General features: G+C 40.2%; 2 protein-coding genes across 4 annotated transcripts; one reads left to right on the top strand and one right to left on the bottom strand.

Annotated features, from left to right (window-relative positions):
• Nucleotides 1-2,041: 2,041 nt before the first annotated feature.
• Nucleotides 2,042-4,148, bottom strand: LOC125902033 (uncharacterized). Its single transcript, XM_049598120.1, has 4 exons — nucleotides 4,114-4,148; nucleotides 3,184-3,228; nucleotides 2,805-2,944; nucleotides 2,042-2,695 (listed from the first exon to the last, which is right to left on the bottom strand). The coding sequence occupies exons 1-4, from the start codon at nucleotides 4,118-4,120 to the stop codon at nucleotides 2,042-2,044; spliced, it is 846 nt and encodes a 281-aa protein (XP_049454077.1). The 5' UTR covers nucleotides 4,121-4,148.
• A 4,006-nt stretch (nucleotides 4,149-8,154) lies between these two features.
• Nucleotides 8,155-20,088, top strand: pcyt1aa (phosphate cytidylyltransferase 1A, choline a). 3 transcript variants are annotated; one of them, XM_049598198.1, is made up of 9 exons: nucleotides 8,155-8,522; nucleotides 11,483-11,596; nucleotides 11,983-12,079; nucleotides 12,317-12,433; nucleotides 12,864-13,015; nucleotides 13,232-13,310; nucleotides 14,575-14,717; nucleotides 14,854-15,042; nucleotides 17,086-20,088. In XM_049598198.1, the coding sequence occupies exons 2-9, from the start codon at nucleotides 11,483-11,485 to the stop codon at nucleotides 17,323-17,325; spliced, it is 1,131 nt and encodes a 376-aa protein (XP_049454155.1). In that variant the 5' UTR covers nucleotides 8,155-8,522; the 3' UTR covers nucleotides 17,326-20,088. The 3 variants fall into 3 exon arrangements, with proteins under 3 accessions (XP_049454155.1, XP_049454154.1, XP_049454153.1); XM_049598197.1 differs by lacking the exon at nucleotides 8,155-8,522 and adding an exon at nucleotides 11,040-11,108 and having other exon boundaries at nucleotides 12,320-12,433; XM_049598196.1 differs by lacking the exon at nucleotides 8,155-8,522 and adding an exon at nucleotides 11,042-11,108.
• Nucleotides 20,089-21,744: the final 1,656 nt, after the last annotated feature.

Genomic DNA, 21,744 nt, shown 5'->3' with positions numbered 1-21,744 from the left:
GCAGAACATTATATTGCCCTGGAGAAATAGTCAATATAAATGAGAAAAGTATTTATATCTTGAGTAAATACAGGAATACTACAGTACAGCATTACAAAACAATGCAGTAAAATGCTCTAGATTATTTTATTATATGTATTTGTAGTCTAAAAAACTCTTCTCTATAAATGGTGCTGTGGATGGTGATGCACCGACTGTTGCAACAAGCACCAGTCGTAGAGATTGTTTTCTTGAGGAGGTTGAAGGGTTTAAATGTGGACAGATTGCTTTTAAAGATGTTCTACTCTACAATCTCCCCTTCTTCTTGCCACTTCTTTAGATACATTTGTGACCAGAAATCTCTTCATATTAATGCCATAATATCACCAGTGATCGCACTTGGGTGGAGTCCACATAGAGAGAGCAGGCCCTTGCAAATGATTCAGATTGCCACCTTGGAAATACACCGATCAGCCAAAACATTAAAACCACTAAAGTAAATGACATTGATCATCTTGTTACAATGCAATATTCTGCTGGGAAACTTGGGGTCCTAGCGTTCATGTGGACGCCATTTGACATGCACCACCCACCCAAACACCACTGCGGATCAAGCAAGCCCCCTCATGGCAACATCACTTCCCAATGGCAGTAGCCAAAGAGCTTAAGGCCTTGACCTGGCCTACAAATTCCCCAGATCCAAATGTGATCAAGCATCCTTGGGACATGCTGGTACGTCATCTCGCAACCCACAGGACTCAAAGGATCTGCCATTACGACACTGGAACCAGGCACAGCGGGGCATCCCTAGACTTCCTGCGTCCATACCTTGACATGTCAGAGCTATGTCCAATCTGTAGAGGCCCCACTGTGGATGGGTGGTACATCTGGGGTATTGGCACGTCCCACAGATGCTCAGTCAGATTGGGAATTGGGGACTTTGGCGGCCAGGTCAATGTCTTGAGCTCTTTGTGATGTTTCTTTGGTCATTCCTGAGCAGTTTTTGTGGTGTGACGTGGGGGGGCCACTGCCATCTGGGAGTGTTTGGGCGAGTGGAGCGCGTCAATAAGCATCCACATATATGCCAGCATCCAAGGCTTCCCTGCACAACACTGCATTTTAGCAAGATAATCAATGTTATTCAATTCACCTGTCAGTGGTTTTAATGTTTTGGCTGATCAGTGTATACCTGTGTTCAAAGATAAATGATTTTTAAAAAATTAATATTTTTAATTCAAAAACTGTGCCATTTGCTATATATGTCCTCAGAAAAGGCAAGCCCATCTGCATCATGGCTTTCATTTTAATCTTTATTTTTTCAAATAGTCAGTAGCTATTTAAAACAAAATTATATGCTTTTTCTATATATGTTGTAAAATTTATAAATATATTCTAAAAACTATGCAGTTAAATGACTAATTTTATTATCTTATTTGGTATTTTTGTCAGATACGCAATTCACATTGCTGGGTAAAGTGTTGATGATGTCCAATGTCAAGTTTCTGTTTGTGTCAAGACAATACTTAGACGATAGCGTGCACTGGGGCCCGTCGTAGCTTCCTATGCCACTGTGTGGAACTATAAATGCAAGATATCATACTAGATTGTTACAAAATAAAATTCTGCACTGCTTGCAAATCACTCCCAGTAAAAGACATAAAATAACCCCCCAAGTTTCACTTCTGTGTCTAAAATGTGAAATCTCAATAGGAACTTACACTCATTGTGCCCAGCTCTGTCCTGAAATTCAAGCATAGCAGGTAGACATTCTGTAGGATATATAATAACACAAAATAACTAAATAACTAAAGTGAAATATAAAACCACACATATTTATTACCATTAGTCAATAATTTTTTTTATTCTTTTTTAATTGTTTTTATTCCATACAAAAGTTTTTGTGCATTCTTATGAACAGCATACAAATTGGTCAGAGTGTGAGTTTGTCATGTGGAAAACCAGTGATCATACTGTAACATCATTGTCAACATGTCTGTCTGTACAACATCTGATGATTTGCATGATTTGAACTTTATCCTACTATTTCTTAAGCGCTTTGTTTTTACTGTGGAGCTGGGTTGGCATAACGAAAGGGGTCATAAAGGTCCCGTTTAAAATCATAAGGGTCATAGTAAGGGTGGAGGGGTTTCTTGGAGGCTGGTGTTGCAGGGACAATTTCCTCAACAACTGCTACTTCTTCTTTCTCCATTTTCTCCTCAGCAGGTGCCTCTGGTGCTGATGTTTCCTGGATGGGGCGGGGAGGGTGATCAATGAGGCAGTCAGGGTCCCAGTATGGGTCACAGTCGTACTCCATTGCTTTAGGAGCAGGAGGGGGAAGTGGGGCAGATTTTTTGGGAGCAGGAGGAGCTGGAGGTGGTTGGGGAGGAGCAGTGGCTTTTATCTCCGCCTCTGTTTTGGGCATGCAGGCGGGGTTGACTCGTGGGTCACACAGTACTGGAACAGCCCCTGTTGGAAGGTAGACGATCTTAGGTTTGCACAGTGGGTCTCTGGGGTTACACAGATAGAACCTTGGTGCGTTCTCCAGAGGGTCTGGTGTAGGAGCAGGGGTGGTGGGGGGCTGAGTGGTTGTAGTTGGTGCTGCAGTGCTTGTGAGCACACCCATGACACTTTGGTAACTGGAGGCATCTGGGCCATAGGTCAGCTCCAAATGACGCATCTGCTGATACAACATCCTGATCCTGTCGATCTCATAGAGCTGATTTAGAAACACAGAAACAGAGAGGAAATGAAAAACATTTTTTTTTTGCTGATTTGTGTAATCCAAGAAAATATATGTAAAAAATCTCGAGTCAGTGTTAACTTACTCCTTCAATGTGTCCAATACTGTTATAGAAGCGGTAGTAGGACTGGAAATCAGGAGCGCCTCGGTACCACTTTGGGTCAATGTTTCTCTTAGGTCGAGAGTTAGTCAGGAAATCATGAGCCTTAGTAGAGTCAATGTTAACTGGAAGAACACAGAATCAAGGATTGCTATTTAAATTCCAATTGATAGCTTGTTCTCATCACTTAAACTTACTGTAAAACTGCTTCTTTTAGTTTTTCAATTGTTAGCATTAGCAAGAGCCTTTAAAGTTCCAGCGAAATATAAGTACAAGAATCATGGATTATTTAACAGTTATATTAAGTTCAGGAAAGTTGAAATATCAACTTGTATTGCGATCTGCAAGAAGGTGGGTCAAATACCTGCAGGATTCTTTACTTTCATTAAAGATGTTGCTTCGAGCAAACCTGGAGGGAGGCAGAGAACATGTTAGACACCTCAAACAACACAGCACTTCACTCTGCAAAGCAATAAACAGCAACTTTGTCTTTAAATTCAACTTTATTAAATACATTCATTACAGGGAAATGTTAGTTCCAGATTTCCATTATTTCCCTTTCATATTTTTTCTCCTTTTACATATTATTTATTTAAAATATTTTATCGTTTATTGTTGTAATGTCTAGATATTCACTTGTTACATTTTCTGTGCTGTTACTTCTGAGCTGTAAAGCACTTTGAGCTGCACAATTGTATGAAAGGTACTATATAAATAAAGTTTGATTTGATTTGATTATAAAAGTTAAAGGAAATATGTTTCCTAATGTAAAAAAATAATGCAAAAATAAATTTAATTGTAAAACAAATAAACAAGATGCAGAAAAGAAAACAAACATATCAAAACAAAAACCTCTGGGGTCTGCTAAACTGAGTACATTTGAATTGTCTAAATAATCTAAAAGTTGTTGCCAATTTATAATTTTAAAGTTTTAAAATTTCAATAATATTCAAGTACATTTTAAAATTGGTATCTTTAAAAGTATAAGAGGGTAGTCTTTAAGCCAAATCATTTCGTGCATGTAACATTTTGCTAAAATTATAATCAAACTATGCAATTTCCATCTGCCGAGAAATTAGGATGTTCAGCGTTTATTAGTGTGATATCATTTTCGCCTTTTTGAAAAAGATTTCTCTGGCATGACGTGGCATGAAAACAATCTACAAACAACTAAAGGAGACACTCAATTATCTGTCATTTTGTTATAATACAACCATCATTCAACTTTAACTGGCATAATTTTAACTCCTACATAAAGGTCAGATGACAGGAGAATAATTTTACTCAGACAAACCTGGCATTAACAGCACGTAGCAAAGCGCCCTCAACAGGGACACCTGTGAAATCATCCTCGACACCTGCAACTGCAATGGCATGCAAAAGCTCAATTATTTTGCATTCTGTTTTACATCACTGCTGTTATTCACAAAACAGCTCTGCTTTTAAACTTGACTTGGCTAGTAGACAGTAACGGAAAACTGCTCACCTGTTGTTGCATCTCCTCAGTCCTGTTCTAATCTGCTGTGCAGCATAACTGTTCATAAATACTGCTGTTAATACTGGCACCTTTCCATTGGCCACTGAGCTGCAAGTAGGCCTAACTCCACCCCTCATGCATTTTTTGTTGAGACGTGGATGAGCTCATTAACACACTGAGCATGACCAGCAGTAAAGACCAACTTCAAACAAGATGGGACTCCTCGTAAAGCCACAAGTAGCAGTACTGTAACAGCAGGGTACCTACTGGGTGCACAGGCAGTCCAATATTCAGCTCTTTCTATGGGGTCATAGTCCTGGATGAATCAGTGGAGGTAGAATTCATGCATCCAAAAATGCATCCTCCTGAATCCATAGCATGGCGGCTTGTTTTAAGGACCAAATATGCAAAACATGGTGCCAAGCACAGAGCTACTGTAGCCTAATTCTTGACAAAACATGCCTGGAAGGTAAAATTGACCCTCTGTCCCAAAACAGCTGGATATGTCCTTTTAACTTTGGTCTTGGCCAGTCAAAAAATAGGGGGCGAGCAGAGTCAACCACTGTTTAAGTCCCAAAGAAATATGTTGGAATTATGGGCTAGCTTGTCCAAACACCAGGTCACTGTAACACAGCCTGGGAAATTGGTGTTTAGAGACTTCAAAACACCATTTTTTATTAGTTTCCACATTGAATACATGTTTAAAACTTACACAATTTTGAGGTTATTTCCCACCAGAACATTTTTCCTTTGTCTTATACTCAGATCAGGATACCAGTGTGGGTCACAGTGTCAAACTATATCACAGGTAATCCAGAATACATTGTGGCAGGGCCTGTGCAAAACCACAGTTTTGATCACATAATCATACAGTTCTACAAGTGTGAATGGGCAGTGTTAAAGATCACTAATGGTAGTAAAGGATGATGTAGGATGAAACCCATTAGAGTCAAATGCTTTTTGTGTGCATGCATTTTTGTACTGAACATATTCTACAACCTTCTCCAGCTCAGCCAGGTACTTTTCCTAGCTGACCGATTTTGCTTCATTACATTCTCAGGTCATCTTTTGACTTTCAGGCCCGCCTACCTGCTCAGTGTTTGTCATTTCAACAGTGAGGTGTTCTGTCCCTCTAACCAGCAGGTAAGCCTGTGATCAAAGAGTGCAACGAGGAGACAGGGAGTCTATGGGGGCTCTGCCAGGTGGCTAATGGTGAACATCATACTGTAATTGCTCTGTGCACATGACAAAAATGGAAGGGTACCTGTTATGCTGGAATGATATACATTTATTTCACCTGTATGCTGAGACAAAGAGTCGCCTCAAAAAATAAATCAAGTTGTTTTATAGAGAGTGTAAGTAGGGCAAAAATGCCCTCAGGGATCTGACATTATCTGTCATTATTTATGCAGACTTGTCAGAGAAACACTCGTATATCATATTGGCAATATTTAATAAACAGATTGTGCCATTAGTAGTATAGTAGTAGTAGTATTTGTTATGGATTAAATGAATGGATGAGCCTTGTGGCAGTTTAACAGCATCCTAAATCATATCTCCATTCTTTTGTGATTGAAAAATAAAAATAAGCTGCAAGGATCCTTCATCCAAGCTGTTAGTTACACTATCCTAAAACATGTTTTTTTCAAGAGATGTTGACCAGTGACCCGAAATCTTTCTCCTTGGTGGCTTTAAATGCTTCTAAAAAGGAGAAAATGACTGTAACGCTCTCTGGTCTTCATTTCAAGTCAAACCAATAATGAAGGGGACCACAGGGTAGCTACAGTACTGAAATGTACAGCAGAGTTTGTTGCACAACTTTACCACCACCTTCAGGGTATCAATTATCATAACTTGTGCCCCTCTGATCTTCAAGTGAAATTACACCTTGTCCTGGAGCTCTCTGCAGGACACAAGACGAAAAGCTCAAGACTAATGTTTTTAGCTCTGTGCCCCTCGTTCCATTGCTGTGTTACCTCTCTGCCCGGGCCACATCACCACTGTGCACGTTAAGAAGGTGAGGCTCAGTTTGCAGATATTGCAGATATAAGAATTTGCTGCAGTTCTTGAGTCAAATGGGCTGAAAAGAACCCACATAGAAAATTTGGTCCACACTGGTCCAATTTAGTCCACTTTCACTCAGCCCACATAAGAATGTCAGCCTGTGGGTGATTAAGATCTGGTTGCCAGAACAGGACTGTGCATGGGCCATGATGTAACCTTCTCTCAGCTGATTGTATCAACACAGCTGGCCATAAGTTGGTCCTATACAGGCCCAGACAAGGTTTAGCACTGGTATAAGCCTTTACACGCAGCAAAGGGCTGCAGGTTGGAATTGAGCCTGAGCTGCTGTAAAGGACTCAGCCTACATGGAGTGGACAGTCTTCTCACTGAGCTAGAGGGTGCACCACATCACTCCTGTTCTGAAGACCTTGAACTGGTTTCCTGTCTCTCAGATAATTGATTTCAAAATACTATTGTTGGTTTATAAAGCACTGAATGGTTTAGGGCCCAAAAACATTTCCGTGTGTCCCCAGAGTCAAGACTAAACACAGGGAAGCAGCGTTTAGTTTTTATACACCACAAATGTGGAACAAACACTCAGAAAATTGCCGGTTTCCTACAAGTCTAAGTTCTTTTAGATCAAGGCCAAAGACTTTTCTGAGTCATTCAAATGTCTATTCATTTCTTACACTGCACTGTAACTTTTATTCTTGTATTTTTTACATGTCTTGTTTTTATTTTTATTTTTTGTATTCTCAAGCCCTATAACGGCGCGGCACGGTGGTGTGGTGGTTAGCACTGTCGCCTCACAGCAAGAGGGTTCCCGGTTCGATCCTGGGCGTGGGAGCCCTTCTGTGCGGAGTTTGCATGTTCTCCCCGTGTCAGCGTTCTCTCCAGGCACTCCGGCTTCCTCCCACAGTCCAAAGACATGCAGATTGGGGACTAGGTTAATTGATAACTCTAAATTGACCATAGGTGTGAATGTGAGCGTGAATGGTTGTTTGTCTCTATGTGTCTGTGATAGTCTGGCGACCTGTCCAGGGTGAACCCTGCCTCTCACCCGATGTCAGCTGGGATAGGCTCCAGCCCCCCCGCGACCCTCAAGAGGATGAAGCGGTTAGAAGATGAATGAATGAAGCCCTATAATGGCTTTTTACTTGTATTTAAATGTCCTTTTACAGTGTGTTTCTTTTGCAGTGTCTCGACCCTTTTGGTTTTATGCAAAGCACTTTGAATTACTGAGCCAAAATGTGCTCTATAAATAAACTTGCCTTGTCTTATTCTTACAATTAAGGCTGTATAGTGTTATGTTATTCTAAAATGATAAAGATAAGTACATAACAGTTAGACATTATAAAAACTGGTAAGAATCGGGATAAAATGCTTTAAAATTAAGGTTTAAAGTATACTACAGGACATGTCATGTCAAAGTAGGAAAAGCACAGGTGTAAATAATAAAATTAATGTTGAATAATGTGGAAAAAATAAACAATGAAATACCCATGGTGGTGGGACAGCTCAAGAAAACAGATGAAGTCTAATATATTCATATTTCTGTATAGTTTTAGTGGATATTATTACATAGGCTAGTAGGCTGTTTGAACGCCTGAGCAATGCATTCATCTAGAAAAAAAAGGTTGTTACCCTGTTTCATGAGAGAAGTGGATTCTCCATTAGAAATGTGCATGTCATATTTTACTATATAATAACATTTAGATCTGTGGGAAGCATGATAACTTGGTTATCAAATGAAGGGCATGTCCTGTAAGTGTCCTTCTGTCACACAGTCTCCTCTAGGTGGCAGCACGAAACAATACCGGAAGTGTCGGTCTCGTTATGTCAGTTCCTTTAAGGATGTCGAAGTTTTGTAGTTCCTCGGTTGTTGACCTGTCAGCGTTGTAGTACAAGCTGTCACTGCTGAAAATTTGTCTGTCCTTCTGGTAGTAACAGTTTTCGGCCAGCAACACAGCGAGCTCAAGAGCGGTGGACTCATAGGATTATTTGAAGTTACCGTTCTTGCTGGTGTCAGCTAAACCGCGAGCTAACTGCTAAAGTTAGCTAACAACCCAACCCGCTTTACAGCTAGCTTGCTAGCTAGCATTCGACGGCAGCTAGCAGCGTTAGCTAGCTTTGTTGCAGTTAGCTAGCTAGCCTGCTGGAAGTACGAGGGCTAGGAAGCCGCCCACTCCTGCAAAGCAGCATTCCGGACAAAAGAGCGCACAGTAAGTACGCAGAAACTCAAAGTAGCTGTCAAACGTTTGCTAACGTTATTATCCGGGGTGGGTAACATATTGACTGTAAGGATTTTTGCCGGAGGGTAAAGCGTCCAGTCAGCCAGTGTTTGACAGTAGAGCTGCACATCCAGTGTCACCAGTACAACTCCTCTGTCAGCTGTTTCAGTCACTGGTTTAACTTCTGTCATAAGTCCAAGAATGTGTATTGTGCTCACTCAGGTTAACTTTTGGCATGTCTGTGTGACGTTTTCTAAGTAACATATTCAAATGAGTGAGAAAGCAGACATTGGGAACATTGTGTGAAATGCACTTCAAGCCTGTGGTTCTCAAGGTCTGGTCCGGGAGCCATCAGGAGGCCGGGGAAGTATCCCACTAGACCTTCAACAAATGATTTTGATGCCTGCATTTTAACTTAACCTGAAAGTATAATAACAGAATACAGCTGTGACTTTTTCATGGATCTATATGTCCACACTGTTATACCCAAAATACACTTTACAGTTAGCACTGCACTCCTAAAGCTGGAAAATTTAGTCTAGTAGTCAATTAAAAAACTAATTAGCGACTATTTTGATCATCAATTAAACATTTCAGTCTTTTACCAAGCAAAATGTCAAACATTCTCTGGTTTCAGCTCCCAAAAATGTGATGATTTGCTGCATTTATATGATTGTAAATACGATATCTAAGTTTTTAAGATTGTTGGTTAAATTAAAGAAGCAATTTTGAAACTTCACCTGGCACTCTGGGAAATCGAGATGGGTATTTTTCTCTATTTACTGTATTTTCATACAATTAATGATTAACAGTTAATGAGCAAATCATTAATTGATCAATCAGTAATGAAAATATTTGTTAGTTACAATCACAGTATGATAACCGTCCATGAAAATATTGCAGTTTCACAGGATCACAGTATTACAGAATTATTATCATAAGTCAAAATGACCCTTAAAGGAATAAAAACAGAGGGGTTATTTTTGGTTGAACAAATGTTTTATCACTATAATTGAAATTTGAAACCATTTTATTTATGATTTTTTTTTTTGTAAAAAGTAAAATAAAGTTGGAATTCTCCATCCTTTAAATGTACGTGGTATGATGACCATCAATTTTAACATCACAGTATACTTTAAAACCAGTATACTGCTGTAAGCCTAGCCCTGAATACTGGTAGCTATTGCAAATATAAGTCTTATAAGCTACTCTTGGGTGCATGCTTGTGCAACGACAGGCAGCAAGTATCAACATGAGTTAAAAAATTCTCTCAATTTTTTTTTTTTTTTGGTTGAGAGTCATTGTCTTACTACATTAGACTGCAGGGGCCGTCATTGACCTCTTTTGCAAAGCATCTGGTTCAGCAAGATCTGGCTCTGTCCTTTTGTTGCCTTCTTATTATAGCACGCTGCCTCAGTTATGATGACATGTGCTGTTCACGTAAATCTCCTCTGTCAGGGTGTGAGATCTCTGCAGGGCTTCTCACTCTCAGCTGTTGCCACAAGCGGGAGGCAGGGGGTTGCTTGTGCAAGTGTCCAGTGGTGGATCAGGTCGCTGTCACCACCAGGATCGTGTCCTGCCACGTCTGTTGCTCGTTGTACTGAGTCACACTTTCGTAACTGACACAGCAACAAAAGTCCAGCCCAAGGTTGTTAGGATATAATTAGCAAGTTAAAGACGTGACAATGCCAGACGTTTCAAAATAATGAGCCCCTCCCTTTAATGACCTGTGGCTTTATTTTTGATGGTGTAATGGAATTTGTGGAATGGGGCAGAACTTAAACCCATAACACAGGAACCCTTGCTGTAGGATATCTGCAGTAGCTTCTATTGTTCCGCTAAGTATGGACAGATAGGTTGGCTGTCACATCATCATCGTGGATTGGATGTTGAAGGTGTTTCAAACTCTACTTACAGAACTTAATGTGATGTTAAAATTAAAAGACTATTTTAGGTCCCAGTCCTGTTCTACCAGGATACACAGGACAGTTATAGACTCCATTAAGAAACTGAACGTAAACTCTTCCAGAGTTATTTGCCTCTGTCTTTGTCTCTGCTTTTATCTGTTTTATATCATCATAAATAGATTATGGTTGTGTTTTTGAGTGCACAATATTTCAAGCTGTTTACCAATACCTACTGTTTCCTGACGTTTCTGTTCCAAACAATTCACAGATTAGAAAATAATCAGCAGATTATTAAGCAATGATCGAAGTGATTAACTATTTTCAGGCCTACTTACTGATGTTTAGTACAAATACTCAGGATGTTGAGCTTGTTGTAATCTTAAATATATATATAACACTTTTGCAAGATTTTAAATAACTTTTTTGTTTTTGATATACTTGACGATTGAGTCAAGTAGCACTAAACATACCCGTGTGCGACCACTTCAAAGTCATCCAGCTGGCTGAAATCGGTCAGCATCTAATATGACAGTTCGCCCACTGACGCCAAATGGGACGTTAACTCGATCTCAGTCAACCCTGAGTTTTGGGAACAACAGCAGAATAACAGCAGGCTGGACTTGTTTAATTTTCTGCATGTTTTAGGACAGAATGTTTTATGTTGAAACAGGTGGCGTTGTCTTCATTTTCACTAGACCGTTGTGTGTGTAGGTGAAAGTTGCTATTTTTGTATCCAATACTTCCTGTTGGTTTATTGAGCCAAGGCACATACTGTGTTCTCCCTCTGTGACTGGGTCATGGTTGACTCAGGGTACAGCACCTGCAGAATGTCGCTGCCATTTAGATTTACAGTCTGTCCGTGCTGTATGCTGTGTTATGCTCACTGTAATTATGTAACATAGACTTCATGTCCAGAACGTGGGCATTTTAAGTGTCTGCATCTGTGTGTCCCTTTTTTAATCATGCTTCAAGGAGGCAAAGCAGTGCACGTTGTATGTGAAGTGTGCCATGTTTAAATTATATTTGTCCTGGTGTTTGACACAGATGGAGGCCCAAAGCTCCAGTGAGCTGCTGCTGTCCAGAAAGAGAAAAAGGGAGAGCTCCAATCGGGAGATCGAGGAAGGAGAGAGGCTTGGGAAAATCCCCAGATGTACTGTGGTGAGTCAGCTGTGTTCTTTGGTTGTCATTGAGCGTGTTTGTCCGGCAGCATCTATAGGCTCCATGCATGTGCAAGTCGTTAGAAGGGTGCAGTGTTAGAGCTTATGTCCCACATTATTTAAGATGAAACATTTCTTTAACATTTCACTACAGAGATCTGAAATCATTTTATATCTGCTGCTGTGTGCAGTGCATCCCATGTCAGATTTCATGTAGGCATCAAACAGTTTAACCTAAACAACAACAACTTCAATTTCCACATCAGATCGTTTAAGGAAAGAATATTACAAAATACGAGCGTGATAATTTTTTACAACTAGCGAAGAGAAGGTTATTCACTTTGGATCCCTGAAGTCTTCCCTCTGCTGTCATCGTGGGTCTTTTAGGGGTTGAAGCACCCTGCACCTTTCGCAGATGAGCTGGTGCCTGATAATAAGCCCTATGAGAGAGTCAACATGGAGGAGGCGAAGAGGGGAACCCCACGTGAGTCTGATTCTTTCAATCTGTCTGTTGTCTTTCTTTCACACAGTCGGATTTATGCCTCTTGGTCTTATGAAACCTTTCATGCCGTGTTTCTTATACACATTCTCCGTTCTTATTTTTCCTCAATGTCAGTGTACAGCCAAACTGTACATGTGAACAAACAAGTGCAATTTTAGATTCACTCTACAGGAATAAATAAATCATTCATCTCTGCATGTCTCGTCTCTCTCCATCCAGCAGACAGACCGGTGCGGGTGTATGCAGATGGCATCTTTGATGTTTTCCACTCAGGTCACGCCAGAGCGCTCATGCAGGCTAAATGCCTCTTCCCAAATACACACCTCATCGTAGGAGGTAAGTCTGTGAATGTGTGTGTCCAATATGGGCATTTAACAGCAGCAGACCTCTTAGCAGCTGCTTCGTTCATCAGTGTGAAACTAGACAAACAGGAAGACAGTCAAGACAGTTCCATTAGAAGTCTGATGAAGTCTAATGTCTGGGAAAAGTTAGATAACCAACATTTAATAATGGAAGATGTGGAAACTTAATTGTGGGATATAGCAAGATATTATTGGATGTACTTAGGTCTGTTTTATAAATCTTGAGAGGGTCATCTACCACCACATTGTGCTTCTTCTGACTGAGAAAGTCTTTCTTAGGATAAACAATCAGTAAAAATCACAAGCTGAACTAACTATCATTTAGATACATGTTTTTTTTTTAATTAAAATGATTGTTAACGCATTTCAAACAATTTCTGTATTTGTTTTTCCTCTATTTAAAGTGTGCAGTGATGACCTGACCCACAAATACAAGGGCTTCACGGTGATGAATGAGGACGAACGATATGATGCCATCAGACATTGCCGCTATGTGGATGAAGTGGTGCGAAACGCTCCCTGGACGTTAACGCCAGAGTTCCTTGCAAAACATCGCGTGAGTAGATGATAGAGAGGAAGTTAAAAGACAACACAATCAGAGACACTTGATCTGTTGAGAAAGTAGAATAATCTTGCAGAATTAGTTGGCAGACTAACATCCCTGATCTTCTTTAACCTTTTTCCTGCCGTTTTGTTTTTTGTATTTTTTGTTTTTGTACAATGTGTAGATGTGAATCTACTGTGTTGATGTGTGTTGTAATGACCTCTCCAGATTGACTTCGTGGCCCACGATGACATCCCATACTCCTCAGCGGGCAGTGATGACATTTACAAGCACATCAAAGAAGCCGGTGAGTAAACAAGATCAGTGGTGTGGCACGCAAGTAATTACAGGATATACAGTTCAGTGTTTACTACTGCCTCCACTGCACATATGGTGCTGCATAATACTGTCATTTAAAATATAATTTATAGAAATAGGGCTGTGCTGAATGTCATTTTTTTTTTTTTATTTAAAGCTTCTTCTTAGGTTTTTCGAATGAATGTCTGTCATCATATTTTATGAATTCATCACCTTAAAGAAAGTTGAAATTCTCCAACAAAATACACAATTTGATTAAATGAGTCAGTCTTTTTTTAATTAAATCAAATTTCTTTCATGAGTAGATGTACTTTATGGTACTATTAGATTACTGCTTGACTGCCCTGTTAAGTGCATCTCTCCCTTTCTGTCTAGCTTTTTAAATGTAGTATAAATGTTTTTGAAAAGCTAAACGCCAACAAATATGGATTGAATCATTTATAATTCATCAGATAAAAAACATGTCATGAATTTTAGAAATGATAGCGTCTATCTTTTTTCAGTATATTTAGACTTTTTGACTTATTACAGCGCTCTGGAGTTATTGGAAATGTTTGGATCACACACCCATCTAAAACAATTCTGTGCAGCCTGATCCTGATCTTTATCTGCAACTGTGCAGGAATACTGTGTTTTAACAGTGAATAGTCATTCAAAACAAAAAAAAGGCTGAGCAGAATTCAAATGACAACATTATTAATAAGGCTTTGAAGCTTCAAACTGTTCGCTATAGCCCTATATATAAATATAAACTACTTTGATACATTTTTACATGTTAAAGTTGTGTTGCTTAAAATAAAATGAAACATGGGTCAGTGAAATATAGCACAGTATATATTAATACCAATGATGTATCCTCCAAATATGTATTGCAGAGGTATCGAGCTTGCTTTACCCATGGGCCACTTTTGCAAAATGGCAGGAGGCCAGGGGGCAGTAATAATTAAACATTAATGATTCATAAATAATTGGCCCAGACTTCTGTTGTGGGGTCGGCATTTATTTTTAATTAACAAGCTCTATTTTGATACTTTTTTAAATGCACTCTGGCATGCTATTTATATTAAAAGTACAAAAAATCCCTGTGTACATCAGTTTATTTCTTTTATTTAACCCATATTTAACCAGGTAAGTCCCGGTGAGATCAACACACAAACATTTACTCATAAAGTAAAAACAGATAAAGGGGTTAACTATTCATACGTCTGTATCTGATGACCACTTACCTCTTCTTTACCGTCTGCTTTCCACAGGTATGTTTGCTCCTACCCAGCGGACAGAGGGCATCTCTACCTCTGACATCATCACACGCATAGTCCGTGACTATGACGTGTACGTCAGACGCAACCTGCAGCGAGGATACACAGCGAAGGAACTCAACGTCAGCTTCATTAATGTACGAAACTTAACTTTGGTTTAACTGTGAGTGTAGGTGTAAGAGTGACGTAGCTTGTAAGGTGAAGGTAGTTTGTGTGTGAGGTCATTCATTACTTCGCTCTGTAAGCTTTGCTGTCCCCGCTTTTTTTTATCAGGAGAAGAAGTACCACCTGCAGGAGCGCGTGGACAAGGTGAAGAGGAAGGTACGTGACGTGGAGGAGAAGAGCAAAGAGTTCGTCCAGAAGGTGGAGGAAAAGAGCATCGACCTCATCCAGAAATGGGAGGAGAAATCCAGGGAGTTCATTGGCAACTTCCTGCAGATGTTTGGCCCTGAGGGAGCTCTGGTGAGGATGTTGGTTTAGTTTGGTCTTTAATCACGGTTTAATCAGGCAGCGTGACAAAGAACACATCCTTCTTTCCACTGCTGATGACCTGAGAGACATATTGCAGAGGGAAGGAAGAATTTATCATCTATGACACACGCCACTTGGAAAACATTTGACTCCGTGACACACATATAATACCACACAAGGACACAACTGATCATTTTGTGATTATGTTTATTTAATAGTAATAAATACACACATTAGAATGCATTCATTATTTCAGTAACTTAATCAACTGCTTTAAATTTACTGTACATTTTAAAAAGGCAGTGCCTATAATGACTTGTTTATGGCTAAGGATTTGGACTTGGCTTCATAGCCAGGATTTGAGACAAACTTGTGACTTGCACAACAGAGAAGTTATTCCACCTCTGCACTGGTGTGACCTTTTATCTGTTGACTCTATGTGAAGTATGAAAAACATTAATCATCCTAAAAACCTTTGGTATGCTCACAGAACATGCAGAGCACTGTGCACTGGGGACGGACAGTTGAAGCCTTATAAAGCTTTAGGGCTTTCTTTCTGTTTGTGAAGCCTCGGGGCTTCACACGCAGGAAACACAGGGACATCTGGTGGCCAGTAAAACCTACTGCAGCCCTTCAAGACTGGGGCCGAAGCACAACACAGCTCTGGCTTTGAAAATAATATATGAAATATATTAATAAAATATAATAAAATAAAATAATTGATGTATAAAATATTTTGGCTGACACAAAATCTAAATGTAGCCATTTTAATTTACTTTATTTGTTTCATTTTATTTTATTATAAGCTATAAGTTGGCCAGAAAAACAAGGGCAGCTACAAGCAATTAAAAACACCAGCTATAACATTGGCATATAGATGATTGCATACAAAATTCCTGCAACAGTGTTTTGCAATGGCCAAGAGGAACCAATGAGTGCAATTTTAAGTCCCTCTGTAGAAGATTCCACATATAAGGAGCTGCATACATAAAGGCTCTTTGCCAAACTCCGTACACACCCTAGATACAGACAATAAGAGCTTGTTCTGTGAACAGTGAGTGTAGCCATTTTCAATTTTTTGCTTAATATACACACATAAATATGCTGGAAGTAGGCCAAGAATAGCTTTGTAAACAAGAGAATGGTGATGAAAAAGCCTACGACATTTTAAAGGCAGCCATCCAACCCGAGCATACAGGATACAGTGATGAGTTAGGGGCTCACAGTTGGTTGTAAATCTCAATGCACCATGGTACACAGAGTCCAGAGCATGCTGAGAAGGTACATTCATACATAATACATCCCCGTAGTCAAGCACAGTCAATTATATAGTAGAGACAAGTCTTTTTTTTGGGAGCCAAGAAAGGGAAGCACTTCCTATTTCCAAAGTGAAAAAAACAGTTTCAGCTTCAGCCTTTTCACAAGTAGTTCAAAATGTGGCTTAAAAGAAAGACAATCGTCAGGTATTTACAAGATGAAACACAACCTACCTATTTGTGTAGTTCAGCTGTCCACTGTGGGTTTTAACCTCTGGTTGATGTCTATGTACCATTTCAAGAGTTGCAATATGAGAGCAGGGAATGACATGACATTATTACTTGGTGTCAGATGGGAATGTTATCATACTTTTGACCATGTCTTTCTAGTGCACATCGTCATATCATTCAGTTATTCTCAGTAACCTAGTTTTAACTTTTTGGGAAATATGTTAATTTGCTTATCGCAAAGAGTTAGATGAGAAGTTTGATACCATGTTTGTATCTGTCTGTTAAATATGAAGCTACAGCCATCAGATACTCAGCGTAGCTTCACATGTAGGTAATAAAACAGCCTGCCCGGCTTGCACAGTATTTTTAAATTTAAAGGGTCAAAGCCAAAATGATTAAAAGGTAATCACAAACCCCCTCACAAACATCTGACAGTTTGAGTCAGATTTTTTTATCCCTAACTCATCCTGTGTTCATGTCTTGTGCTTACAGTAAATCAGTTGTATCATCAGCTGATATAACAGATGTTTCCGTCTCACCTCCACAGAAGCACATGCTGAAAGAAGGGAAGGGCCGCATGCTGCAGGCCATCAGCCCGAGGCACAGCCCCGACAGCAGCCCCACCCGCGAGGAGCGCTCCCCCTCTCCCACCTTCCGTCTCCCCTTCTTCACCAAGACCTCCCCGCCTCCCTCGCCTCCGCCCCACCACAGCGGAGCCCGCGGATACCTCATCAGCGAGGACGACGACGAGGACGACGACGAGGATGATGAAGACGACAAAAACTAGAGCACATTTGAATCCGTCATTGTCGTCGAGTCGCAGTCAGCGCTACCAGTTAACTGAGCTGTTGAGTAATGTGGTTTCCATCGAGCTCCTGCTACCATTTTTTTTTTTTTTCATTTGTTATGATTTTACTTTTTTAGCACTCCAGTGTCACATTAACTGTTAACAGCCACTTTGTCCACAGCTCTTACTTTTAACAGCCAATTTTGTCCCCTTTGTTTTTCATGTAACGGTCAGTTAAAGTCACCACTAGTCACCTGATTTACTTTGAAAATTAGTCTCATTTATCTCAGTCACTTTGGATGTTAAGTTTATTAGTCACTCACTGTCACTTAGGAATATTTGCAGGGGTTACACGCAGTGTGCACTCTTCTAGCTATGACCATGTTCTTAAGGCTTGCACGGTAGTGAGGTAGGGGTTTGTGTTTTTGTCACGGCTAAGCGGGAGGGCGCGCAGGTTTTTTGGGCACTTGCTGGAACAGCACATCTAGTTTTGGTGTGTGAGAGCTGAGCTGAGACCTCATGGAGACACTGTTGAATCTCTCTGGGGGAGGTTTTTAGAGCAGGTCAGAAAACTGGACATTTAAATGATCTGCTCATGTGGGGCAGTTTATATTCTGCTCATACTAACACGAAAAAACAACCTGACTTTTTTTTTTTTTTTTTGAACAACAGGGAAACTCCAGATTACATCAAATCGGAGCCGAACCTGAGAGTCGAGTGTTAAACGTCTACTAAACAGCAGCTTTTCCCCAAGTTTGTCTGCCTGCTTTGGGGCTACGCGTGTATGTGCATGTGATGTTTGTGCGTGCAAGCTCTTACGTCGGCATGTGTCAGCCATCTGTTGACAGATCTGAGTTCAGCGTTGACTTGACTACACATAGTAATAAATTTGCTTTTAAATGTTTTTGTCTGTCGACAAGATTCAGTCTTCGTAAGACTGGTTTCAAGCGGGGCACCTTTCTTGTGGCAGAGGAAGAAAGTCTTGCAAGAGCGACCTGTTGAAATGTTGATGTAGAAATACTTATTTTTGTAGATTTCTGTTTTCCTTTCCTTACCCCCTGTACAGATAATGATCTTAATCATCTCTGTTTAGCAGTGCTTTGACAGTTTGAGCAGTGAATCAACACGAGCAAGGCTGGAGTTATATTTTTATTTCCTTTTTTATAATGCAGATCCTGGGCCTGTAGGGAAGTAATCATGTGTATCAAGAGATGCACACTTGATGACAGTTTTAATATTGAAGAAGACCTCAGAACTGTCTGAATACATTTCCTGAATGGTTAGTTGGAGTCATAAGCACACTTTTATGAAAAAGGCCTCCTGATTGGTAGCATACAATCATTGCAAAGCATACAAGGCCATCCCAAACGTTAGGGGCTTTTCCAGTTCTTGCACCAGTCTGCAGGTCTTCTGCTAAACTGAGTCTGTGCACACAGTCTGCATGGGTTTAAAGACCGGCAGACATGACTGCACTATGTCACTGATACCCCTTTTCCACCAACGTTCTGGTTCCTGGACCTAATATTGAACCGTTTAGACCAAAAATGAACTTGTTCAGAACCTGAAAACGTGGTACTCCAGCTTCCACCCACAGTCCAAAGACATGCAGGTTAATTGTTGACTCTAAATTGGCCGTAGGTGTGAATGTGAGTGTGAATGGTTGTCTGTCTCCATGTGTCAGCCCTGTGATAGTCTGGAGACCTGTCCAGGGTGTACCCCATCTCTCGCGCAATATCAGCTGGGATAGGCTCCAGCCCCGCTGAAACCCTCTACAGGATAAGAGGATAATGGAAAAGTGAATGAATGAATGAATGTGTAGCAACAGAACAAAAGCTGAAAAAGGTTATCATATATCACATTCTTGATTACAATGATTCCGCTCAAAACTGGTGGAAACGCAGGCCGGTTCTTTCGATAGCACCACAGTTCCAAGAATCCTGTACGTTTAAGAACCAGAGCTGATTTGGTGTTAAAGGGGTAATAATGGTGTGAGACATTCAGACTTATGCATCCATGAAACTCCAGATCAACGATTACGTAGCTACCTCCTTCTTCCCTGAACTGATTCTGTTTCCTGAGATGAGCACAAAGTATGAGCATCATTCTTCCTTTCTGAACAGAGCCATTGTTGCAGCACTGAAGCGAAGTGACTGGGTCAAATATTTGAGATTTTCCTGCCTCAGAGTCCGTGTCCTGCATCTCTAAAGCATGTGTCGTGTCTCCCGTATAACCGAAAAGTGAAACATCACAGGTGATCTAAATGCAATACTGTTAGATGACTCTAATATAAATGTTGGCAGACGTCTGTTCAAGGCTTGGTTTCCCGAAATGATCTTGTGTGGTTTAAATCAATCTTTGCTGCAGCGCCACAGTCTGCCTCTGTTGGAGAATAACTCTAAAGGATTCCAACGGTCATGAGTGCATACTTTTAGTATTAAAAGTACGAAACCAGTATAATTTGCTGAGGAAATCCAGCCACAGTTTTGGTGCTAAGCTACTTTTGGGAACCCTCGTCTCGATTCTTGTGGAATCTGTTCCTGTAAATCAGTGTGAACCTCTCAGTAAGAGCATGTCCACGAGTTCATGAAGGCAAAGTCTCGAGTGGCAAGCCAGTAACAGCCACTACTGCTAAATACACATTTAAATGTTTTTAACTGCGTTTTAATTGTATTATTTTACTGTTTGGGGTTATTTTTGTTTAATGTCCTGGATGTAGAGGAAGGGCAAGACAGGAAAAATGTATTAAACATGTTGGCCAAAGCATTTCTTGACCTCGACCAGTCATTTTGTCTCCTGTGGTTTAATAACTGTAGAGAGTTTTTCTGGATTGAGTACTTATTCTGACACAGTCGGTTGGGTTTGGGCACTCTCAAGTCAGTTTTGTTTTCTTTCAAAAGAAGGTTTTGAGCGAGTATATTTGTCAAATGGATAAGAATGAAAACTGAACTAACCTGAGTCAATGCAAGATTATTATAGTTAGCTAAAACTAAAACATTTAAGTTAACTGAAACTAGAATTAATGCCTCACAGTTGTATGCCGACCTAAACCAGTCAAGTGAATTGAGTGTTTCTAAGTTCAAACTGTTCCAGTAATGAGGTGCTTTGTACCAGAAATCACTCTTCCCACACTCGTGTTCTGAGGGACGTTTGAAACCAGTCTCTCTTGTGATCTGGTTCCATGTCCATGATTTTGGTACACAACTAAGGATGACAGGTGTCCTGGTAGTTTGAATAGCAAGGCCGTATAGATTAAGATGCAAGTGTTAGATGTCCTCTAGTTACAGTTACAGTTTACATCCATGTCTGTCTCGAGACTCGTGTAGCCATGACAGGAAACAATGCTTTAAATATGGATCGATGGATGTGGCTGCAGAGAAGCCATAAATAAAACATGGATGCTTCACACATCTTCGATCTGACAGCACAGAAGAGCTACACAATCAGCACAGTTTCAAGATGGACACCTAAGATTAGTGTCACCAATTCAGTATCCAACCAAATGTTCCTGAGTTACGGCGTTGAATGATGGCGATAAAAAAACTTTTTGCATAACATTATGATGTCACATTATTCTAGTTTTATTTGTGTGAACTCTTATCATAATTAGACTGAGAATTCTTGAGTTAGGCCCAGAGTGTGTTTTGTGAGGTCACTGTGACTTTGACCTTTGACCACCAAATTCTAATCATTTCATCCTCGAGGTCAAGTGGACATTTGTGCCAAATTTGAAGAAACTTGAAGCGTGCTTGAGATGTGTTCATGAGAATGGGACGGACCTACAGACTACCCATAAACACACGTTTTTTCCTTTACTGGATAGTCTACAGGTACATCTCAAATAAAAGAATATCAAGGAAAAGTTCATTTTTTTCCCTTAATTTAATTCAAAAAGTGAACCTTTCATATATTCTTGTTTCATGACACATACAGTGAAATATTTCAAGCCTTTTTTGGTTTTAATTTTGATTATTACACCTTACAGTTCAAGAAAATCAAAAATCCAGTATCTCAAAATATTTGAACATTACATAAGCCCTTGTGAAAAGTATGTTCATTTATGCACTTGGTCGATGCTCCTATTGCACAAATTACGACACAGAGGCCATCAGCCTGCAGCACTGATGAGTTATGGAAGCCCAGGTTGCTTTGATAGCAGCCTTCAGCTCATCTGTGTTGTTGGGTCTAGTGTCTCTCATCTTCCTCCTGACAATACATCACACATTCTCTGTGGGGTTCAGGTAAGGTGAGCTGGCTGGCCAATCAAGCACAGTAATACCATGGTCAGCAAACCAGTTACCAGTGGTAGTTTTCTCCATAAAGCTTGTCAGCAGACAGAAGCATCAAGTGCTCTAGAATCTCGTGGTAGATAGCCATGTTGAATTTGGACTTGATATAACACAATGGACCAACTCCAGCAGA

This window comes from Epinephelus fuscoguttatus, linkage group LG15 (genome assembly GCF_011397635.1).
Source record: "Epinephelus fuscoguttatus linkage group LG15, E.fuscoguttatus.final_Chr_v1".
In the NCBI taxonomy this organism is placed as follows: domain Eukaryota; kingdom Metazoa; phylum Chordata; class Actinopteri; order Perciformes; family Serranidae; genus Epinephelus; species Epinephelus fuscoguttatus.
This window is presented reverse-complemented; position numbering and strand designations above follow the sequence as displayed.